This window comes from Neodiprion fabricii, chromosome 2 (genome assembly GCF_021155785.1).
Source record: "Neodiprion fabricii isolate iyNeoFabr1 chromosome 2, iyNeoFabr1.1, whole genome shotgun sequence".
Lineage (NCBI taxonomy): Eukaryota > Metazoa > Arthropoda > Insecta > Hymenoptera > Diprionidae > Neodiprion > Neodiprion fabricii.
Window position 1 is genome coordinate 37,746,585 of NC_060240.1, and position 21,570 is coordinate 37,768,154.

Sequence of the window (21,570 nt, forward strand, 5' to 3'; positions counted from 1 at the left end):
ATATCACCATCAATTTATTTTTTACTTGAAATTATTAAGTATTAGGGTGGTAATCAAAAAAAAATTGTATTAATATACTTATCATATTCTATAGAATTTTGATACAAACTTGCATGGTGAAATGAGAAGTAAATGGTTTTTTCAAAGTGTAAATAGTCCTAGCTGGCAAACAACATACCAGATTGAATTTCCGATTTGAGATACAGGAGTTTCTGACAAAATTAACATAGAACTTGTGCATTTATTGTTATTTCTAAACGGTTGACTTTTTAACAGTAAATCACCAGCTCCAATATGTGAAAGTGCAGAAGCTTTGTAAGAAGAAAAGAAAGTGGTTGCTCAAAAACGATGAGTGACCCTCAGAAATCAAATCATTGTTTAAAAAAAAAAGTGGAAAATTGAAACCATTCTATTGTTTTATTCAATTTTATATTGAATGCATTCAACGGGTTTAACAAACAGCATTTTTCGTTTAACAAATACACCATAGGTAAAGTGTTCTGTACAAAATCATGATTAAATTACGTATTGATGTATGTATGTATGTAATATAGATCCATTTTATAAAATATATGAAATACTGACGAAACTCTACCATTCGAATTTTTCAGATAGCACAGTACAAATTTACTTCACTGATTTTACTTACTATAGGTGCTAACTGAAAAATTTTATTTCACTTACATTGGCAAAAAAGGTGTATGTAATATGTATAGTATGTGAACAAAATTTGTTTACCGCAGTCTTATTGGTTTACAGTTCATTAAATTAACTATTTGGAAGCTCTGTGATAGTGACTGTTGAAAATAGAAATAGAGAATAGTATATTGGTACTGGCAGTACTATTTTAATTGCAATTCTGCTGTTGATAATGATATTAAAACGAAAAAACATGGAAAAACCATTACCCATTGGCAAATATTAATCGCAATTACACAATGAATTCTTACACATCTTGATTACCAGCATATAAGGTGTTTGAGCAATATTACTGAAAATTATGTGCAATTTTGTACCAAGATAATTGGTGGTCTTTACGAAATAATGATTATACTACTAAGTAATTATATCACAAGTTGAAAAACATAACACAAATGCGACTTGAACAAATTCTTAACACAGCATAGTGTAACACTTTTATACCTTAGATTACATTTTTTTTTCCAGAATTTGTAAGCTTACTAAATATCAAAAAGTTTTTTTAAAAATTAGTTTTCGTGACGAGCATTGCAAAAATCAATAGGTATAATTTTTAATATCAAAAGTCCCCTAAGAGTTGTAAAATTCAAAGTCTTATGTGTATACCAATGTGTAGATGAAACAGCATTCTCCTGTTTCGCTAAGAGCTTCGTCATTGATTGAAATCGAGACACTTTTCATAAATGTGAAAAAAAATTGAATCAATTCAACAACACTAAAGTCAAGTATACTATTACTAATAGTAACCAAACAATCACATTCAAGAAAGTGAATCTGTGACCTAAAAGTTAATTTAAAAAAAAAACTAAACAATGTAACTAGTCACTTCATACTAATTGTAATTAGAGATGGAAACTATTGGAACTTTTTTTTGTAATTCACTGAGATACTGAAATCTGTTCTGATGCTTCTACTTCGTTTAGGTAGTCTGAGAAATGAGTTTCTACCAGCCTCTTTCAGTGTTGACCAATGTCAGCAAACCGCAATGACTGACGAACAGTTAAAATATATAAAGTGAGAGTTGTGGGAAAAGTGACAAGTTTATCTATCGAAAATCCCCAATTATTTTGTTGAATTGAACATTTCTGCACAGGCTAAAAAAAACAAATTAATTATACTCCAATTGAGAGCCTATATTCAATAATGCTAAGCAGTGTTAACGTAGAAGTGTAGTGCACAAGACTACCATATTAAATATTAAAGAACCGCATAGTAGGGCAGTTAGCCAGACTGGACTAGTTAGAACAGTGGTGTGAATAGTTTGCATCGGTACATCTTGGATATGGTTATGATTATTACTATTATTATTGTTGTTGTTATGATTTCCATTTGCCACAGACGGGTGATTTTGAAAAAGATTACTGGTATAAAAATTTTGAGACGGGCCACTGTTCTCAATTAAGTTTGTATCTTGCGGTATTTTTGGAAACTGAGAAAAGACAGGACTGTCAGGTCTTTGAAATGAAAATGCAGAATCTTGACGGCAGCAGGACGGGATTGAATTGATGCTGTTATGCCTCGACATGTGGCAACACTGCGTCATATCTGAGACAGCAGAATAACGATCTAAATCATTGTATATAGAAGGTTCTCTGGATGGGACAAAATTTGAGCCTGTCGAACCAAATCCAGAACTTTGACTAGACGACCTAGATAGTGTTGCGGCATTCATACCTGCCTGCCAATAACCACCGGCTACCCAAGACGTTTGTGTAACGGATTTAAGTTTTGGGGGACTTAGGAAAAATTTTCTGTTTGGTGATCTGTTCATTTTACTAAATAAATCGGGACTTGGACTATCATAGACTTTAGTTTGAAATATTTTCGGAGTTTTAGATAATCGTTTGCGATCACTATTACTCAATGAGAGAGAACTCAATGTGCTTAGGCTTTCGTTGAGAGAATTTTTGTCGTCCAGAGATTTAATTGAAGAACCATTCAAATTTGATGTACTTGAATACTGCTGCGTACGATAAATTTTACTGGATGATGTTTTTCCTATGGGGTCGTGTCGGAACGTCCTGCAAAAATTTAATGTCAAAAGTTTTTACTCCGAAGGTAACAATCCATAAAATGTAATATCATTTCAAGTGTAGTAATTCTAAAAGCATATTCCATTAAATATGACTAGAAACACAACGTACGCTGAGTTTTGCATAAATATAGTTGGCTTGATGGGCATTGGCGTTTCAACAGACACAGGTGTCATCAATAAATTTGTAATATTAACAGGTGATCGGCACTGTTTAATATCTACATTTTCATTTTTAATACATTTTTCTTCGACAAATGGTGTCATCCTTGCAGCAGTTGTTACGACACATTCTGGTTGGATATTTTTACTGTTAGGTGATTCTAGTTTCTTCAAAGCAACATTCGATTTCACTGGAACAGTGAACGAACTAGATCTCAAATTCATGAGACCAATTATCACAGTTAATCCCATTATCTGTAAATTTAAATGACTGATTTTTGGGGATCTCAAAAACTCTAACGTCTTCTGTTTCAAGAAGATTTTTTGGGATCACATCACAATACGCTGAGAAAATATACCGTATTTACATAAAAATAAGGCAAAGCCATATGCATGTTTTAGCTTTCAGAATATGGCTACATCTTCAATACATTGCAAAATATGAAGTGTTAAAGTTTGTTTTTTCAAATAATGAATATTTAGCACAGTAAATCATACAACTAATTGTAATTCGTTAGTTAATTAGAAGTAGAAAATTATCAGGACATGAAAAATAACTGAATCAGTTCAAACAGAAAGTTATTTTACATATACTATGCAAGATATAGTGAAATCAAAGATCAACTTACCACATGAAATTGCGTGATATATTCTACAGTAAAATATTCATTTTTTAAATGAATTTTCAACAGTTTTAGTTCTGAAAAGGGCATTAAAATGATAATAAAAATCCAAAAAAATGCTATCAGCGTATCCAAGTTTTGTTTATTGGCAGGAGTTGTAATGCAAGCACCCAACTGCAGCAACAGTCCTGCAATTGGAAGCGGCCAAAAGGTGGCGTCAAATAACATTGCTGAATTCAATATTGTTAAAAGAATTCGGAATACACGTTCCCATTTTCTTGCATTCTGGAAAGTGGTGAAATATGTGAATTAATGAATATCAATCGATAAACACTTCAATACACAGAAATCAATGTTTTCTTACATTGATGATATGCTGAATAGGTTTATTCTTGAAAAATGCCATCTTATATTGTAAAAGCCACAATGCCTGTTTACTTAGAACACCTTCAACAACTTTGGAACACTTTTGGCATAACTTGTACTTTTCCTCCAATTTATGTTTCAATACCGCAAGTTCATGGTCGTATTTTTTATTGGAAGAAGGTTCGAAATTAGCTAGATGTAACATTTTAATCTCTTCATTTCTGTTACATCTTGAACAAAGACTACTTTTTTTTGAAGATTCCTTCTGAGTAGACAACTCGCAATATCTTACTGAGTTCTTCGTCAGACCTTTGTGTTGTTCAGGTATATCGTAATTGTAGTCACCATTCTGCAAATGAGATGCAGAGCAATATTTCAATGAGATATAGGAAAAAGTTCCATATAACACAAACTGCAAGTGCAAGTTGCAAAAATTCAATTCAAACTTCACACAAAATAAATTGCTAAATAAAGAGATATCAAAATTTCAGACACGCGCATGATTTTACCTCTGTAAATCCATTGTGCTGCTCACAAAATGGACATAGCCACCAATCTCTCTGTTGCCTACAAATTTTCGAATCATTGTTGCAAAACCAGCAGTTTACTTTAACAGGCCACCTATTTCTGAAATGATGAAAAACATAAATAAATGAATTTCAATTATTGTCACAAGGGGTTTCATATCACCTATTACTAGGTATTAAGACAAATTAAACCAGACTCACTTCAACTTTTGAATGACGGTGAGGCAAGTGATAATCAGTGTAAAAAAGACGCCAGCAAAAGACGTTAAATTAAGTACAAAATAATCATCTAAATACATTTTTATTTTATGTATTCAATACCGTTTTTTTTTTTAATTTTTTTTTTTATTTATTCTTGCAGACTCCCTGGGTTCAATGTCGCAAGCTCGAAATTCAATGCAGTTGTTGAGTTAGAAAAAAAAAACTGAAAACCTCTGGATACGATTAGACGAGTAAAATCGGTGCTAAGTATATCCCATATCTCCCGCCAAGAAGCTATCGCGTAACGTATCTCGCGATTTAATGGCAGCTACAGACGCTATTTATATACACCCAGAGAACACATGGAATGAATTTTAGACACCTGATATATGCGGAATCTAATTCTTCAACAAAAACTTAGCTTCATCATATACTTTAGAGTGTGATGTTTAACTTGAATTGATCAAAGAATTTTCTGTTCGCGGAAATATAAGTCTTATGGCGGACACGTCTTACGTTATATGGTTCACGCATTCTTTTCACTAATGGCTTTATAACCTATCATGTAGCACTTGTTAATCATTGATATTGGTGATAGTTTATTGATTTTCATTCGTCGAAATTTTCTTCCAACAATTTGTTCGAACTTCGAAGATCAGTAGAATACACTGTTACATTTTTACTTTCGCGTTAAATCAATTTGTACGGTTTTCCCGACGGTGCTACTGTAGCGATCTTACTCTCACGTGTGCGATGCCGAATTTTTTTTTTTTTTTTGACCAACCAACATGTAACCCCTCTTTCGCAATACCGTCAGTTATCACACCGGTGTATTCTCAACGAGTATTCTAACCTTTCTTGCGTGGAAATCTAAATCTGTCTCGCGATCAAAGGCGCTTTACTCCGTGGCGGTGAAGGGTTGGATTTTGCACGTACGCGTGATGCGAAATAACAAATGATATTTCAATTAAATTCTTGAATCTTGAACGAATTTTGATGTTGAAACCGGCAGAGATGACGTTCTGCTAGGTTTCACACTTCCGAAGCGGTAAATTGGAGCCACTGTACAGCATTTTATTACATTTTATTTCAGTGGCATGGTCGCGCGATTCTCGGGCAGAAATGGTGCTTTATGATTGGCCACCACTGACATACATATGTGTATATACTAACTGGATAGCCGATTGCTTGTGTGCAAAGGCTTAGGAACGGCTTAGGTGCCGAACTGACGTTTCACTCAGAGTGACATGAGTTCCAAAGGTGCTTCAGCGTCGCTGGATTAAAGATCGAAGGATACTAAAAAATCCACAATGTAACAGTTTATTTAAACTGTGGTTAATAGTTAATTAAGTAATGCTACGTGTTGTATGTACTATGTGCAATATATGCGTCTGTAAAGCGACTCGCATAAAAATGAACCTAAACATTAAGCGAACGTACGACTGAACCAAGAGATAAACTTATAAACTGATATATGTATACCTAATTGACAATGAGAGATGCGGACCAAAGGTCTACTCTTCTTTCTCATTTGCATTGTCGGCAGTAGTATTCTTTTCGTCGCTCTCAGTAATCAGCGACCATCGATACAAACTTTAGTCACCGAAACACACAAACAACTACGAAGTTTTCAGGTAGGCAAAAATTGCGATAGCCTGGTAAGTTTTAATGAATATCATTGTAAACAGTAACTGTGATTCAATCGTTTGTTCATCATATTCAAACATGATTTTATTAATCCCAGGAAAACTTGAAAGATGTGGAAGAAAAACGGCTGGTTACTGATTCAAAGTATCTTGTATTGCTTGGCTTGGACCATGAAATCAACACTACTCCAATTGTGCCCAGTCAAAACGTAACCATTGTTACACTGCTGCGTCCTGGTAGCGAGCAGCAAATATATGGTTTCGTCAAAAATGTTACCCACTTTTTGCCAAATTACAATATCGTGATATACAGTGTTGGACTGAATGATGAGGTATTACTGAATGCTAAGTCAACTTGCAACAGCAGCAAGTGTAGCGTAGTCCAGTTTGATCTGAGCCCTTACCCTGCTCATACAGAAGACGATAGATTGCACGTTTACAGGCCTTTGGTTATACAGGTGAAAATATTTTACCCTCTTAATTCCGTGAACCTTTCTTTATTTTCAACGTTAATTAACTTATTCGTCTTATCTCTAGACAGCCCTAAATACACTTGGAAATATATTTTACATGGATTCAAATGTGCGTTTGAATTCGTCCGAGATATCAGCGTATTTGTTTCCAAAATATGGGTTTCTCACATGGCCAACAAAACACGCAACAAGTTCCTTGACCCATCCAAAGATGTACGAGTATTTTCATGCCTCTGCTGAAAGCTTCTTTTTCCTACCTTTGATAAGGGCTTCGTACTTAGTTATTAGTAACACCAAAAAAATAAGGGAAAATGTGATGTTACCATGGGTACAGTGTGCTTTAACAAGGGACTGCATATGCCCCATAGGTCTGTATTATATAAATGATTCTTTGTGGTGCAGAATTTAATCTCTGATTTCTCAGTGCAATTAAACACGTTCTTTCCATCTTCTAGGTGCTCAATCAGCTGGCTGTAGATTCAATAAAAAGCCCCAGTATCGTTACTCCGGTTGTCACGCGTACGACACATCAGCATTGAACATAGTGCTTGGGCTTTATTTTAAATTTGATGATACTTGTTACATCCATCAAAGTAAAAAGACTTTTTTCAACACAATCCAATCAGAAGAAGTCATAGAGGAATATTTGGCGATAACAAAACAGAACAATGTTACAGAAAGTAATATCAAAAACTTCATTTCTACCGAGCATTAACATATTTTTTAATTCACATCATAATTCAACTTTGAATGAATATTGTACAACTTCTATGCAATTTCAGCAAAAATTCTGTGCTTTTGTCCATTAGCATTATACATTCAAAATGAAAATTAACAGTGGTCTCAAAATAAATATTTAATGAGTTTTCTACTATCATTTTCGATTCTGTAATTTCTCAAGAGCATATAAAGAAGTTTAGTAAGGATCTGTACGTACAAGTTCTGAAGAAACCTCAGGATTGGTTTGATGGGAAAAAAACTATATTTTTAACTCCTTGGTAAAAAAATTTATTTGATTTACATATATTTTCATCAATATACAGTTTTACTGCATACTGGAAGAGTATTATAAGTATAATTCGAAATTCATTATGTAGGGGAATATCAATAAAATTATCTTACATGGCCATAATTGCAACGTTTTATACTGTTTCTGAATGCTGAAATGAATCAAAGTTTAATCACATTATGTGATATTTATATATTTTGGAGGTATCCAGGTCATTTCATACGTATCTACGATTTGGATTACTTGTGAAGGTGTTATGTGGTGTCACGTAGCCAATTTAAGAGTTCTTATAAGGATTCATCTCACTCTTTTGTAAAACGTTGATTCGATTTGAAATTTCTTTTCATGTGTCTATATTGATTTTAGGAAGTGTGTTCTGGTTAGTTAGCGCTGATAAATGATTATGTGAATCAATAATCGAATAATTTGCAAAATATAACTTAAAAGCCTGTCTCGCAGAGTTAAAAAGATGAAAAATGGGCACTATATTTATTTAGCCCTGTCTGACCAGAACGCACTCTCCAACAATAGCAGGATTATTTTACGAGAAATTGATTAATGTCAATCTACCTGACGCGGGAGGAAGTTTATAAAAACAGATTTTTGGAATGTTAGTGGACCGGCCAACCTGTTACGATATATTTAAGATATATATGGAGTATTCCACGTCAAATGAACCTCGATCTGCCCGTTGATCTCTTCGATTTCCCTCACGATTTTCTATATGATTGTTTCAACTCAAGGCACCACATTTTTTTCTCAAAATTTTTCCAATTGAATTAACTCAGCTACAATTTTTGAAACGACCGTTTTTATCAGCATATTGAAAAAATCCGAAACAATTCTGAAAAATCCTGTTTCATATGTCAGAACTGTTCACCCTCAAGCCGGAGTATGCCGATGTCCTCTTCATATTTTTTCGAGCTTCTTTCGAAAGATACATTTGCAAAAGTAAAAAGCAAGAGTCAATTTACTGCGAGTGATTGCTCATTTTTATATGTAACACTGGATTTTTAAGAATTTTTTAATATTTTTCTGAAGAGATTTTTATTCCTCAAGACGTAAAAATTGCAAATAATCAATTAGTTTGGGAATGTCTGAAAAAATTCTCAAAAATCTGGTGCTGCATCTGAAAATGTTGGCATAACCACCATTTAAATTATTTCTGTTGAAAAAAGCTCAAAGAAAATATGAAGGGAATGCCAGCTCACTCCAGTTCAAGGCTCAAAACATTTAATATGGCACATGATTTGTCAGAATTATTTGAGATTTTTTAATTGTATCGATCAATATGGTCGTGTTCAAAAACTGTAGCTATTTGAAATTGATTCGAAATATTTCGAAAATAACAAGCAGATTTGGGCTGATTATGACCCAACTTTAAACTTTCCGTTTGCAAATTCGTTTCGAGCTGAAATAATAACAATAACAATAGTAATAATAATTATAATGTCATTATCTTATTCGAACTTTGGAAGCACAATGTCAAATTCGTGGTAAGTAACTGAAAAAACCCTGAGGTACCGTACATGAAAATCAGACAAGTTCTGGGTTTTGGACTCCCATGTTTGACCTGCAGCTAAAAAGTAGAGTTTTTTCGAAACTGACCTGAGATTGATGATCAGTGACCATAAAATGCATTTTTTTGCGAGCCACTGGTATAGCAACCAAAGTGTACTAGAACAATATTGTGTGTCGTTAACTGAACTTCGGTTTATTTTGATACCTATACCAGCAGCTCACCAAAGAATGCCTAAAATGTAATACCAATTTTTATCAAACTCTGTTCATCCATTCTCTAAATATTATCATTTTTATTTAATTATTCGTTATTTTTTTATTCAAATAATTTGAAAAGTACTGATCCAATCAAAGCTAAAATCTAAACAGTTCTAAGTTTGGAAAAGTCGCGTTGATTGAGACCAAATTCACTAAAATTCGATAACTTGTTCGTCGGACAGAAAAATTGATCATTTACGTACATACATACACACACGGACATCCATCCGAAAATAGTCGGAGGTGAGTCTGTGGACCTTAAATCGTCGAGATGTAATGAAAACTGAGCTCTTTATTTTCGAAGTGATTACAATAACTTCCTTTATTCTCTTAAAACAGAGAAACGGGAAGTTGAAACTTGGTGCCTTCGAGATTCAAGACAATCATGTAAAAGATGGCGAGGGAAATCAAAGAGGTCAAGGGTTAGACCTGGGTAGATTTGACATGGAATGCCCCATATATATATATATATATATTTATGTGTATATAGTATATCCATGTGGATAATATTTTATACATGTATGTATAAATTATATAAAAATTCTATACTAACAAATATTAATTCTGCTATGTAGTATACAGATCGGTGAACTGTGCTGTGTGACAGTACTATGCACAGACCAAAGACGGTCGTCTTGATCTTTTAAGATGTTTCATTTTAATCGTGAAGCTGTTACCCGAACTGATGACAGTAAGCAGCAATAATATTGTTTTCTTAATCTCTGAATAACTCACGAATTTTTATAAAGTATGAGCGACAATCGCAATGGTAATGAACTTCTATCACAATTTTGATATTTCTGATAGAAATCAGTTTTTAATAATCAAGTATTTCATTGAAATACTGAAATATATGTAGATCTTACTCGTTTAACCTCATATTAAAATTAAGTTGAAACAGACAAGCATACATGTTGATCAACGTACATATTGATTAACGTGTGTAAGCGCACAATTATACCAAACATAACATACAATAATTAATCAAAGTCGAGGCTTAAAAATTCTTTCGTTTCCACCCAACTTGATGAATGCCAAATATGAAGAGAAACTTTGATCGATTTTTTGCATGGAACTGGTTAAATCAACTTTCTACTTCACATTCATTTATCACTCTTTTGACGGGATGCAGCACTAGACTGTAAATTAGATTATAAATGCATTTTTTAAACCTCAATAACAATGATTAGAATACTGTGATCACAGGTATTAATAATTAGTAATTATAATGCAGCAATAACAATATTGAAATGAACTATTCAAACCCTGTTGGAGTATTGGGTATCAGCCGAAGTCTTAAAATATCCAGGATTCAAGTAGCATTTTTTTGTGAATCCGTATATAGAAGTATTTGGCGTTTGCACTTCTTTACTAGCAGCATGCATGTAGCCAAGTCTTTCGTCAGTCTGCGAAGAAAAAATAATTAATTAGAATGGAGTCTGTAGTTCGAGCAGCTACTGAAATTCCGTTGCTAGCATAGGGCAATTATTGTCCACTATGCATGTCAATGTACGTGGGGATAATACAAGTACGAATCAAGAAAGGCAGTGTTAGTCAGTTACAAGAGTGGAGGAATTAGTATTCCTGTTACCAGGTTTGTCCAATACTTTAGCAGAAGTTATGTGCATACTGTACATAGTTTCAAGTGTCTGACTATTACTGCCTGGTGAATGCATTTTTCGAACATTACTGTACCTCATACTTGGCGCACTAGCTTGTTTCTCTTAGGACAGTCTTAATATCGAACAGATATAACTAGAAATGAAGAAATTCAGCAACACCTACTATTTGAAACAATCTGAGCAAGTCTGTATCATGGGCATGGTTCATCACAACTTCACAAAAGGCCTGGATGAACCAGCTTCCATTTAGCGTATCCCGGTGAGACGCAAAGCCAGGCAAAGTAGAAAAAGCAACAAGCATATCCGAATATTCTCGGGATCCTATCGGTTGTGCAGATGGATTTTCTGGTGTCATCTGACTCGTATCTATTTCATGTCTCCTGATGCCTACTTCGTCCGATTCCACCATGCGCTGTTCTTTTTGCCCCCTGAAAAATATTGATTGTGAGTACAAGAAAATCATATTTCATTTATACATGGATAAGAAGTATGTCACTGTTCCTTGAACATTGTTTGTTAAACATCTAAGTATGATTGTATGATAACCATTAGTTAATTAAGTATTATTTAAAGTAATAGAATCATTTTCAAGTAAAATAAATACCTGCAAGTCTGAAAAATGAAAATTTTTGGTTTTTTAGACATGTTTGGACATGCTCGTGTAGTGAAAAATTCCAAAATCCCAAATGCAGTTATCATTTTATTGTCTGTTCCGCATACTACACTTTCCGAACGATGGTCTTCGACATGTTCATTACCGTGGCTCATAATTATAAGAAACATTGAATGAACATGACGTAAGTCTGGTCTCATGGCGAATGCTGAAATTTCTTCTAGCATTTTCTGCAATTTTATTGTTTAATTCAAAACATGAATGGGAAAAATTATGCAGTAAAAAATATAAGATTTCAGAGATAAAAGGAATGACATCCTTAAATGAATGTCCTTAATAAATACTCCATGGCGTAATCAGTAACATAATCACTTTGATTAAGGTTGAAGTTGTTAATGTTATTCTACGAGTTTACATTGAATCATTCTTGGTCAAGTACGAACTATTTTATTCAGGAACATTTTCATTTAATTACGTCTTTACTACCCATTCTTACTACAAATATCAAATATGTACTAATCTGATAATGTTAGTAACTTACCTCTCGTGTCAAGTTTTGCCGAACTATAACTTGAAAACCCATTTGTTCAAACAATTCTTTTAAATTGTCCTCATCGTGTTTGGCAGCAGCCCTTTCCTTGGCTCCTTCAGTGAACAATATGTTATTGATAATCAAGACCAAGCCACGAGGGTTACTAAACATGGCATAATTCAAAATATTATCATTCTTTGTCTCCATTAACTTAGTAGATTTCTTCACACGAATTCTTAGAGGTTCTTCGACATGTTGAAGCTTCCTATAATAGTCATCTTCCCTATGCCAGTAGAGAAAATGGAAATAATTATGTATAATATCATAAGGGTAATGTTTTTCCTGATACATTTCATATACTCCACTCCTTAATCCAAGTTGTACTTACTCAAAAAATTCGTTTCGGATTACTTGGTTATTCAGAGGGTCAACAATATTCCTATTAATTTCTGGAATTGTTTCTTCACTTTTATTCTCAACTTCATTTGGTTTTAATAAATTTGCTAAATCATTGCGATTCACTTCTCGTAAACATTGAACAAAACTGTCGAATGCTCTAGGACCACGTGACTCTATAGTCAAATATATTTCGCGATTATTATCCATGTCATCCAAGTGTTTCTAAGCATTAGAAATACACAGAAATAATACATTTAACAAGTAGACAAATCATAGACTAAGAGCGTGTTCGGAAATTGACTGAAAGTATTGTCAGTACTGAAAATGGTATAGTCCAAGTGACGTATACTGTAGATTTTCAGTATAAATGTAAATGGAACGAGATACATGGAAACGTTTCTACAGATGAATCATTCAAGCACAAAATAAAAACATATTTCAGTGCTTTCTCTCAGAAAATACATGGTGTAATTGGAAACAAAAGAGAGAGAAGTGGATAATACACAGGGTAAAATTATTAATGTGATATGCAAAAGGAGAATAGCATACGTATCTTGTGTCGCATTGTTACCTGCCACTTCTGAATCTTTTTATAGTTTTCGCCATAAATTTTATGTTGCAGTAACAATGGAAATATTTCACGCCAATCTATTTCCTCAACTAGTTTGCCCAAATTTTTTCTTAATTTTTTACGGTCCTCTTCGTTCATTGCGAAAAGAAATGTTTGTAACACCAGAGATGAGTAGGGAGATCTCCAACGCTCGGCTTTTTGTGATACCAGCTAGGTTGGAGCGTCGACGTGACACCTAGGCGGCCACGCACCGAAGGTGGCCCACAATCGTGTATTGGGAAATCTGCCGGGGGCGTGGCTTCTCCTTGCGGCAGAAGCAGTAACTATTCTAAAACGCATTTTTAAATCAGCTTTCGTGTTCTTATGTGAAAGCGTGTATTTATCTACAGTTATTAAACTCGAATTTTCAAAAAAAATTCAATAAAATATGAAATTTTCAATACAAGGAATTTGTGAGTTTGCAAATACTCAGCCTAGTCATAAAAATTTTATTGGTGGTGAAGATATACTTGATGCGGGACATCTAATGAAATGTGGCCTACAGCAATCAGATACTAGTTGTGATAATGAGTATAAAATAATTGCATTCTGTCTCCAAACTTCTCGTTTAAAAGATCCACCGCATGAAATTGTGGGTGCAATATCGCAATTTTGGCTGCAATGAAAAATAAAATTTAATGTTTATTGTTTTTTATTTTTTCTGACAAATATTACACGACAAAAAATTTCGTTTGATATTGATGATAAACAAATAATTATGAAATGAAATTCTATAGGTAATTACTTACATGTTGGTATGAAGTCATTTTTGGTGAAATGTAATGAAAACACTTTTTTTGACTGTGTAACCTCATTCCCAATTTTCAATGCTTTTATCCAAGCTAATCGACGATCAATTACTTCATCTTCACCAAATTTATTTTTGATCACTGCAAAACTAGAATTTGCCGAAGGAAAAGTGTAAAATCGAACTGTATTGTTCTTACTAGACTTGCTATTACACCCATACACGCAGCAGAAAGTTTTATTTTTATTTTCTCGTGGTGGAAACTCCATGATTAAATTTTTTGATCAAATATTGAAATTTAAGATGTTTTTAAGTAATAACTAAGCTCATAGATAATAATTGATTACTTAATATTTAAAAAAAAGTTTAACACTTTTAAACTACATTTCTCACATATTATATTTGATATCAGCAGTTTAAGCTTGACCTGCATAGAGTAGTTTATATTTGATCCGTCAGGTAGCGTATCTGAGTGGATGATTTCCCAATATGTACATATACTTTCTGTGACGTAACAGGTGCGTGCAGGTGACACGACGAGCTCCAAGTTCACTCACCGACGGTCATTGGCAACCTCGCATAATTCAGATCTTTCTTTTCCCCTTCTTAATTAGAGATCATCTCGGAGATTGAACCTGATTGAAGATGCTGAGAGATATGCATCTAGAAAGTGGGAGGTTAAACGGAAAGATTAAGTCCGGCGGGCCAGCTTCCGCAAACCGTGCTTAAAAAATGAGTCAAAGGTCAGATTGCTAAAAGATTTAGATCGAAATTTGACTACTGTTGGCACACATGTCAGTGAGCGACTTGGTTGCAGTCGCCTGTTCTTTCGTTGATGGCTTGTAGTCACCTTTAGTGGTGTGTGCTTATTGTGGACTTAACGAGTTGACTCAGTTTATTGTAAGCGTAATGACAATCACTAAGTTTCGTCGAGATTAATAAACCATTACTTGGAACATTGCGAATCTTGTACGTTGTCAGTTCCGTATTTTCAATCATAATATTCGTTTTTTTCTGACCTTGTTAGGCTAGGTTAGGTTAGGTTCGCTTTTACATCATTCACAATCTCGCCCAAAAACGCATTACACATTTTGCGACCTATGTGTTGTACAGAACTGCGCAATTGCAAAAACAGTGCGTATCATGAGACAAGCTCTACAACCTCGATTTCCCCAGCTTTCATCTACATTACTTGAAACTTCTTACCTAATAAAAATTACAAAGCTTATGTAGTATAAATTAACTATATTTAAGAATCTCTTCAATCAACAAAATTTTTTTCCACAGAGAAAAGCATACTGATGCATCGGAATAAACAGGTTTCAACCTTTTAATAAAACTGAAGTATTTATTTTTCAAGCAATTTAGTCCAGAATTTTAGCATTCTAGTCTGATTTGTAGCAGTACCATTGACATTCTGTGGTAGCTTTATTTTCTTATTTTTATTAATGCGTTAGTATTATTCTTGTTCATCTTATCAAGATTTTATTGCATTGATTTATGTAGCATCTCGTCTCAATATATTGTCGCTATTCTTAGATGGTAGTCCGATTTTAGTTATATTATCAATTTTTTCACTTAGCACTAATTAGCATTAAGTACGTCTGCATCTCTTACTTAGATTGATCTATGCAATATTCACGTCTTTAAGAAACATTTCATTTTGTCCAGTTAGGTTTTTCCTTATTATTGTTTAAAAAGGTAGTAATAATTATTGAAACGATGGATACAGACATACATGTGATAATGATTTGTGCTGAAAAGCAGTAATGGTATATGTATCTAGTACGTGATCCTTTATTAGCCAGTTTATTGTTCTGCTATTTTATTGTTTTCAGTTGTTCCTGCATGCTGTGTGCACTGCATCTGAAAACCCCGTCTGCTTTGTATATGCACTGTGTTACCCTTACTTTGCTGATTAAATCGTTGTCCAACAAAATATAAGCAAAAATGGCTGCTTATATCAATCGTACGATATCCATGATTGGGGGAGATGGTCAGCACCGATCGAACGACCTCAGAACTGATAATTCTCCTCTGCAGATCTTTGTCAAGGCTAAAAAGAAAATCAACGATATCTTCGTAGAGATAGATGACTACGTTCAAGATGCCGTCGGATTCATGCATTGTAAGTTTTAAATGATCCTTATAAAGTTTAAGGTTTTCATCGATACTTGTAGACTCAACTCGATCATTCTGCAGCCTTAAGAGATGATCGTGATATCGTTAATACACAAGAAGCAGAAACAATTGAATCCTATGTCTATAAAGTACACGCAATACGAGATGTGCTTAAACGAGATCATATGAAAGTTGCTTTTTTCGGAAGGTAAGCGTAACATATTACTTTGGTAAAAATGTTACACTTGCAAAAAAATTTTTTTTCAACCATCCAATCTATAATCATCAACAAAGAGATAATTTACTCCTTAATAGAACCAGCAATGGAAAAAGTACGGTCATAAATGCAATGTTGCGAGATAAAATATTGCCAAGTGGCATTGGACATACCACAAATTGTTTCCTTCAAGTTGAAGGGTCAGACAACGGTGAATCCTACCTGATCACTGAAGGATCTACAGAAAAACAGCCCGTACAATCCGTGGGTCAGCTTGGTCATGCGTTGTGTAAAGAAAAATTGTGTGAAAGTCATTTGGTACGAATTTTTTGGCCAAGAGAAAAATGTCTACTGTTAAGAGACGATGTGGTATTTGTCGATAGTCCTGGTGTCGACGTAACACCCAATCTCGATGAGTGGATTGATAAGCATTGTCTGGATGCAGATGTCTTTGTTTTAGTCGCAAATGCAGAATCCACTCTTATGGTCACTGTAAGTTTCTGAAACATGTACTGTTGTAAAGAAATCAATGTGAATTATCATTTTATTTTTTCTTTACAATTAGGAAAAAAATTTTTTCCATAAAGTTTCTACGAAGCTGTCCAAGCCCAATATTTTCATCCTCAACAATCGCTGGGACGCCTCTGCTTCGGAACCAGAATTCTTTGATCAGGTAACTACTTCAACTCCATTAATAATGACGGTAAACCTAACTATGTTTCAGTCATGATTCTTGTTACATCAGGTTTGTTGAGATTCATGTCAAACAAAAACATGATAGATACTATATAGGGAAGTTACAACACTATTTTTTATTATTGATGTTTTGTTCTGAATTAGTTCTAAATTACCAGGTCCCTAGGTCGTTATTGTTCTTTTTCTTTTGGTTAGTCCCAGTTTTAAAAGGAGTAATGTCTCATTTTTCCTTCAGCTGGTCAATGAACAAAGGGAGGTAAGCCTTTCATTAATATAAAACTGTAATCACTTGGTAGAAGCTTGCACAATGTTAAATTATTCACTGACCACAGACAAAAAGAGCATTTTTCCAAATGACAGTTAACGCATGCAAGATACGTGCAATGATTCTCCGATACCCTGTCTGTGTTGTCTCTAAATTTTAATTGCTACCGGATCAGACATTTTTCTATTCATGGTATATTCGTTACATTTTAAAATCCTTATGCCATTAAACTCTGTTCGTGACTTTTTTTATGAGACATGTTAATTTTTTTCCAACACTTTCCTACGCGAAAAATGAGACGAATTTGGTCACATCATTTATATTTTTACAAATTGTAACGATTTTTCAGTTTTTTGTTCCCAGAATTTATTTTTACAGCTGCAGTGCATTCCTATATGATTTTTCGCACCATTGCAGTAATGATTCACTACTCAGCAAACTACGGTCATAATTCCCAATAAATTACTGCTTCAGATGTAATCAAATTGAATTCTATTTTATTTCTCAAAAGAGTTCTACTGGTGTAGCCATTTACTTATACATTTTCAGGAACTTTCTTCTCAGAATTTTTCTTATCTGATTTGTGTCACCATCTTATACCTCAGATATTAATATTTAAACTGTCGCCATGTTCACATAATTGTTTTCTACAGGTCAGGGCACAACATCAAGAACGAGCTGTCGATTTCCTTTCCAAAGAACTGAAGGTTTATACACCCAAGGATGCCGAGGAAAGAGTTTTCTTTATATCTGCTAAAGAAACACTTCAAGCGCGACTACAAGAACAAAGAGGTCAACCTGCTCATAGTAAGTTCTTTACTAATAAACATAAGTTGTTCTAAGTTAGTGCAATTTCATATACCAAATAGTCAATGAAAAATCACAGATGGAGCACTGGCGGATGGTTTCCAAAATCGTTATTTCGAATTTCAAGACTTTGAACGTAAGTTTGAGGAATGTATTTCAAAATCGGCGGTGAAGACTAAATTTGAGCAACATTCCCAACGAGGAAAACATATTGCAATGTGAGTTATCATCATTTTCACTCGTTTTTTTTTTTTTCATAGAAAATTTGTTGAGCTACAAGAAAATGACAGTAAAGTATAGCCCCAAAGATGGAAAGAACACTAAACTCGGCATATAACTTAAAATGACCTTCATTTCAGGGAAATTCGATCGACACTAGATGAGATACTTGAACGAACACAAAAGATGCGTTCTTCACAGTTGACCGTGAAGAAAGAAGTACATGACAAATTGAACTTCACAGAACAACAACTAATGCTGCTTACCCAGGAAATGAAAGACAAGATTCACCGTATGGTTGAAGACGTTGAGCAAAGAGTTTCGAAAGCTTTAAATGAAGAAATTAGAAGATTGGCTGTACTAGTAGATGAGTTTAGCGTTCCATTTCACCCAGAACCTTTAGTGCTAAATGTTTATAAAAGAGAACTTCACAGTCACGTTGAAAATGGATTAGGTTAGTCTTCGTCTCCATTTTTACTTAAGCCTCGTGTTTTTCACTGTAAAGTGCCATACAATATCGACTGACTTTGAAATATCATTTGTAATTGCAGGATCAAATCTACGTGCAAGACTCAGCACTGCGTTAGCATTGAATATCGAAAATTCTCAACGTGAGATGACTGAGCGTATGGCTAGTTTACTACCAGATAATAAAAAGCAATTGTCGATTAATATTTTACCGAGACGAGAGCCATTTGAAATTTTGTATCGCTTGAATTGTGACAATCTTTGCGCGGATTTCCACGAGGATTTAGAGTTTAGATTCTCTTGGGGAATCACTGCTTTGATCAATAGATTTGCAGGAAAACAAGGACAGAAACTAGCGATTTCTAATCATCCTCAAGCAGTGAGTCAAAGACACTTTCTTCTACACGCCGTCTGAGCTATGGTGTATTACATTATAATGTTGAAAACTTTTATTCTGATTTTCAATAGATACCTCAACTGATGTCCCCTACAGATAGTATAGATTCGGTGAAATTTGTAACAAGTCCAACTTGCATCCCCTCAAGAGGCGATGACTGGTCATTGGCAACTCGTGTCGCAATTGCCTCAATAACATCTCAGGGCACTATGGGAGGGTTACTCGTTGCTGGCTTTGTAAGTGTTGAATGACCACGGTGATTTTTTAACTATATTTCAGAGTACTCTGTATTTTGAATTGACGTAATAAATGCTATTCCAGATGTTGAAAACAGTTGGGTGGAGGCTCATAGCCGTAACTGGTGCTGTTTATGGAGCATTGTACCTATACGAAAGGTTAACATGGACAAAAAAAGCTAAAGAAAGAACATTCAAGCAACAATATGTAAACCACGCAACTAAAAAGCTAAGATTAATTGTTGACTTAACATCTGCCAACTGTAGTCACCAAGTACAACAGTAAGTTCTTTCTTTCACTTATTTATGTCAACTGAATAATTTCCAGGATGAACATCAATTTATAGTGTACTCAGCATATTGATTTCTGATTCTTCTGGTTGTACATTTTTCATTTCAGAATAGTCAAAGTCAAACGTACCAAATGTAGTATAATAGCAAATAATTTTTTACGGAAATACAAATTCTAAAGAATTGTTTTATTACTGTGCAGAGAGTTATCGAGTACATTCGCTCGTCTGTGTCATTTGGTGGATGAGGCGACATCCGAAATGGACGTGGAACTTAAAACGATTGCAACTACTCTTCGTACTCTGGAGGAAGCAGCAACTAACGCAAAGGTCCTCCGTAACAAAGCCAATTATCTAGCTAATGAACTTGATTTATTTGATGCAGCCTATTTAAAGTCATTGAATTGAAAAAAAGTTTGCAAAAAAATCAATGAGGCTGCTAAAGTATTCGATGACTTCCTTGATCTTAGAAATCTATCAATAAGCAGCTGGAAGGATGAGTTTTTTATATATACCTAATTCAGTATGACAATTATACTCTCATATCTTTATACCATTTTTAGAACAATGATTAAATCAATGAATTTTGCTTTATTTAGAATTTTATACACAAACAAACGTATACGAAAGTTGTTATGCAATAATTCATACCTGACAACGTCAATTTTATCTAACATATATATCTAACGTATGCTGCTAGATTTTCAATAGTTACTGCAATACGATATTAATCACTTGGGAGTGTTCAATTACGCACATATAAAAAAATTACAATTGTAGGTAAGCGTCATATTGAAGTCTGTATATACATAAATTCATTGGAAGTTTGAATACCGTAAGTGGAATGTTATATCTAGTCTCAGAACCTTGAAGGTTAACTAATAATCAATACCGGTTTTATCAATTACATTCTTGAACTAATCGAGTGTATAAAATTGTGATTACCCTTGTGATTACATCCCAATTCTGCGGGTACCATAAAATTGTGTGCAACCTGATTTTCTCAGATCTTACGCATCTTAAACATTGCATTGATCTTTCTCACGATTTTAAATTAGGGGAACTTCAATAGCTGGCATACTTTGAAAGTTTTCTCTAGTTCATTATTATAATATAAGAATAGATACAACTGCAAAGAACTTCAAGAAATGAGGATATAGCTTTGCATGAACAATGTATACACCCGTTTTCTATTTCAAAACCTAAGAAGTACGTAAACGCGATAGAGAGTACCTAGCTTAATCTAATACATCCCCACAGCAAGCTTCCATTTTGCAAAAGAAGTGAGTTCATGCTGTCTTTAGGTCTAATTTCGTATCCTTATTTGGACCGAGTCACTTCGTATGTATAGAATTGAATAACTAAAGAAAATTATTAAAATTAGCGCAAGATTGTGATTGATATGTATGTTAATATTTTTTTTTTGATAATCATTCAAATCCTAGATCTATTGTAAAGAAAGAACTATACTTATATACTGAAAAATTATGATAGCAATCTATTATCGAAGAATCAATATCATTGTCCAATACTTTGTTGAATTCAACTAGGTAATTAAATTTCATTGGACGAGTGTTAAATGTATGTTAGAATCGTATTAATAAACAGTTGATTATTGCATACCAGACTCCTATCAACCATACCATTGTCAACTCTGTGTACATATGTTGGATTCCGAACATCCATCCTGAACGTTCCCGATTTGTCGAGTTGTCAGAATCCAACGACCTAGGTTCACGAAGAATACAAAAACTATCGTCAATACCAACAAGAGTCAGCGACATTATCAATCAGCAAATGTCGTATACTTACA

General features: G+C 34.0%; 4 protein-coding genes across 10 annotated transcripts; 2 read left to right on the plus strand and 2 right to left on the minus strand.

The window, feature by feature from the left end:
* Positions 1-294: 294 nt before the first annotated feature.
* LOC124175925 lies at positions 295-5,635 on the minus strand. The gene is made up of 6 exons (XM_046556570.1): positions 4,611-5,635; positions 4,392-4,509; positions 3,881-4,231; positions 3,523-3,801; positions 2,844-3,148; positions 295-2,720 (listed from the first exon to the last, which is right to left on the minus strand). The coding sequence occupies exons 1-6, from the start codon at positions 4,706-4,708 to the stop codon at positions 1,856-1,858; spliced, it is 2,016 nt and encodes a 671-aa protein (XP_046412526.1). The 5' UTR covers positions 4,709-5,635; the 3' UTR covers positions 295-1,855.
* Positions 5,636-5,673: 38 nt separating this feature from the next.
* LOC124175927 lies at positions 5,674-8,900 on the plus strand. Its single transcript, XM_046556573.1, has 4 exons — positions 5,674-6,244; positions 6,355-6,714; positions 6,794-7,097; positions 7,185-8,900. Exons 1-4 carry the CDS (start codon positions 6,110-6,112, stop codon positions 7,442-7,444), a joined length of 1,059 nt encoding a protein of 352 aa, XP_046412529.1. The 5' UTR covers positions 5,674-6,109; the 3' UTR covers positions 7,445-8,900.
* Positions 8,901-9,791: 891 nt separating this feature from the next.
* On the minus strand, positions 9,792-13,508 carry LOC124175926 (caspase Dronc). 2 transcript variants are annotated; one of them, XM_046556572.1, is made up of 6 exons: positions 13,255-13,508; positions 12,673-12,905; positions 12,294-12,567; positions 11,744-11,982; positions 11,303-11,567; positions 9,792-10,923 (listed from the first exon to the last, which is right to left on the minus strand). In XM_046556572.1, the coding sequence occupies exons 1-6, from the start codon at positions 13,390-13,392 to the stop codon at positions 10,777-10,779; spliced, it is 1,296 nt and encodes a 431-aa protein (XP_046412528.1). In that variant the 5' UTR covers positions 13,393-13,508; the 3' UTR covers positions 9,792-10,776. The 2 variants fall into 2 exon arrangements, with proteins under 2 accessions (XP_046412528.1, XP_046412527.1); XM_046556571.1 differs by having other exon boundaries at positions 12,294-12,573.
* Positions 13,509-14,532: 1,024 nt separating this feature from the next.
* LOC124175930 (transmembrane GTPase Marf) lies at positions 14,533-21,377 on the plus strand. 6 transcript variants are annotated; one of them, XM_046556578.1, is made up of 14 exons: positions 14,818-15,010; positions 15,329-15,360; positions 15,880-16,169; positions 16,244-16,370; positions 16,478-16,871; positions 16,945-17,052; positions 17,311-17,331; positions 17,994-18,147; positions 18,227-18,365; positions 18,507-18,820; positions 18,918-19,213; positions 19,303-19,467; positions 19,553-19,749; positions 19,961-21,377. In XM_046556578.1, exons 3-14 carry the CDS (start codon positions 15,992-15,994, stop codon positions 20,163-20,165), a joined length of 2,298 nt encoding a protein of 765 aa, XP_046412534.1. In that variant the 5' UTR covers positions 14,818-15,010; positions 15,329-15,360; positions 15,880-15,991; the 3' UTR covers positions 20,166-21,377. The 6 variants fall into 6 exon arrangements, with proteins under 6 accessions (XP_046412536.1, XP_046412535.1, XP_046412534.1 ...); XM_046556581.1 differs by having other exon boundaries at positions 15,987-16,169; XM_046556580.1 differs by lacking the exons at positions 14,818-15,010; positions 15,329-15,360 and adding an exon at positions 14,533-14,784.
* Positions 21,378-21,570: the final 193 nt, after the last annotated feature.

What these genes read in the sequence shown, in the direction of transcription:
- LOC124175925 (XM_046556570.1), bottom strand. Translation starts at nt 4,708, where the DNA reads ATGTATTTAGATGATTATTTTGTACTTAATTTAACGTCTTTTGCTGGC. An exon ending in CTATTCAGCATATCATCAAT is followed by an intron (nt 3,802 to 3,880) that starts GTAAGAAAACAT and finishes ACCACTTTCCAG; the next exon opens with AATGCAAGAAAATGGGAACG. An exon ending in ATATTTATGCAAAACTCAGC is followed by an intron (nt 2,721 to 2,843) that starts GTACGTTGTGTT and finishes AAATTTTTGCAG; the next exon opens with GACGTTCCGACACGACCCCA.
- LOC124175927 (XM_046556573.1), top strand. Translation starts at nt 6,110, where the DNA reads ATGCGGACCAAAGGTCTACTCTTCTTTCTCATTTGCATTGTCGGCAGT. An exon ending in AACAACTACGAAGTTTTCAG is followed by an intron (nt 6,245 to 6,354) that starts GTAGGCAAAAAT and finishes TATTAATCCCAG; the next exon opens with GAAAACTTGAAAGATGTGGA. An exon ending in GGACTGCATATGCCCCATAG is followed by an intron (nt 7,098 to 7,184) that starts GTCTGTATTATA and finishes TCCATCTTCTAG; the next exon opens with GTGCTCAATCAGCTGGCTGT.
- LOC124175926 (XM_046556571.1), bottom strand. Translation starts at nt 13,392, where the DNA reads ATGAACGAAGAGGACCGTAAAAAATTAAGAAAAAATTTGGGCAAACTA. An exon ending in TTCATTTTTCAGACTTGCAG is followed by an intron (nt 11,568 to 11,743) that starts GTATTTATTTTA and finishes AATATTTTTCAG; the next exon opens with GGGGCAAAAAGAACAGCGCA. An exon ending in TGCTCAGATTGTTTCAAATA is followed by an intron (nt 10,924 to 11,302) that starts GTAGGTGTTGCT and finishes TTTTCTTCGCAG; the next exon opens with ACTGACGAAAGACTTGGCTA.
- LOC124175930 (XM_046556580.1), top strand. Translation starts at nt 15,992, where the DNA reads ATGGCTGCTTATATCAATCGTACGATATCCATGATTGGGGGAGATGGT. An exon ending in AAGAGGTCAACCTGCTCATA is followed by an intron (nt 18,148 to 18,226) that starts GTAAGTTCTTTA and finishes GAAAAATCACAG; the next exon opens with ATGGAGCACTGGCGGATGGT. An exon ending in TTTCTAATCATCCTCAAGCA is followed by an intron (nt 19,214 to 19,302) that starts GTGAGTCAAAGA and finishes GATTTTCAATAG; the next exon opens with ATACCTCAACTGATGTCCCC.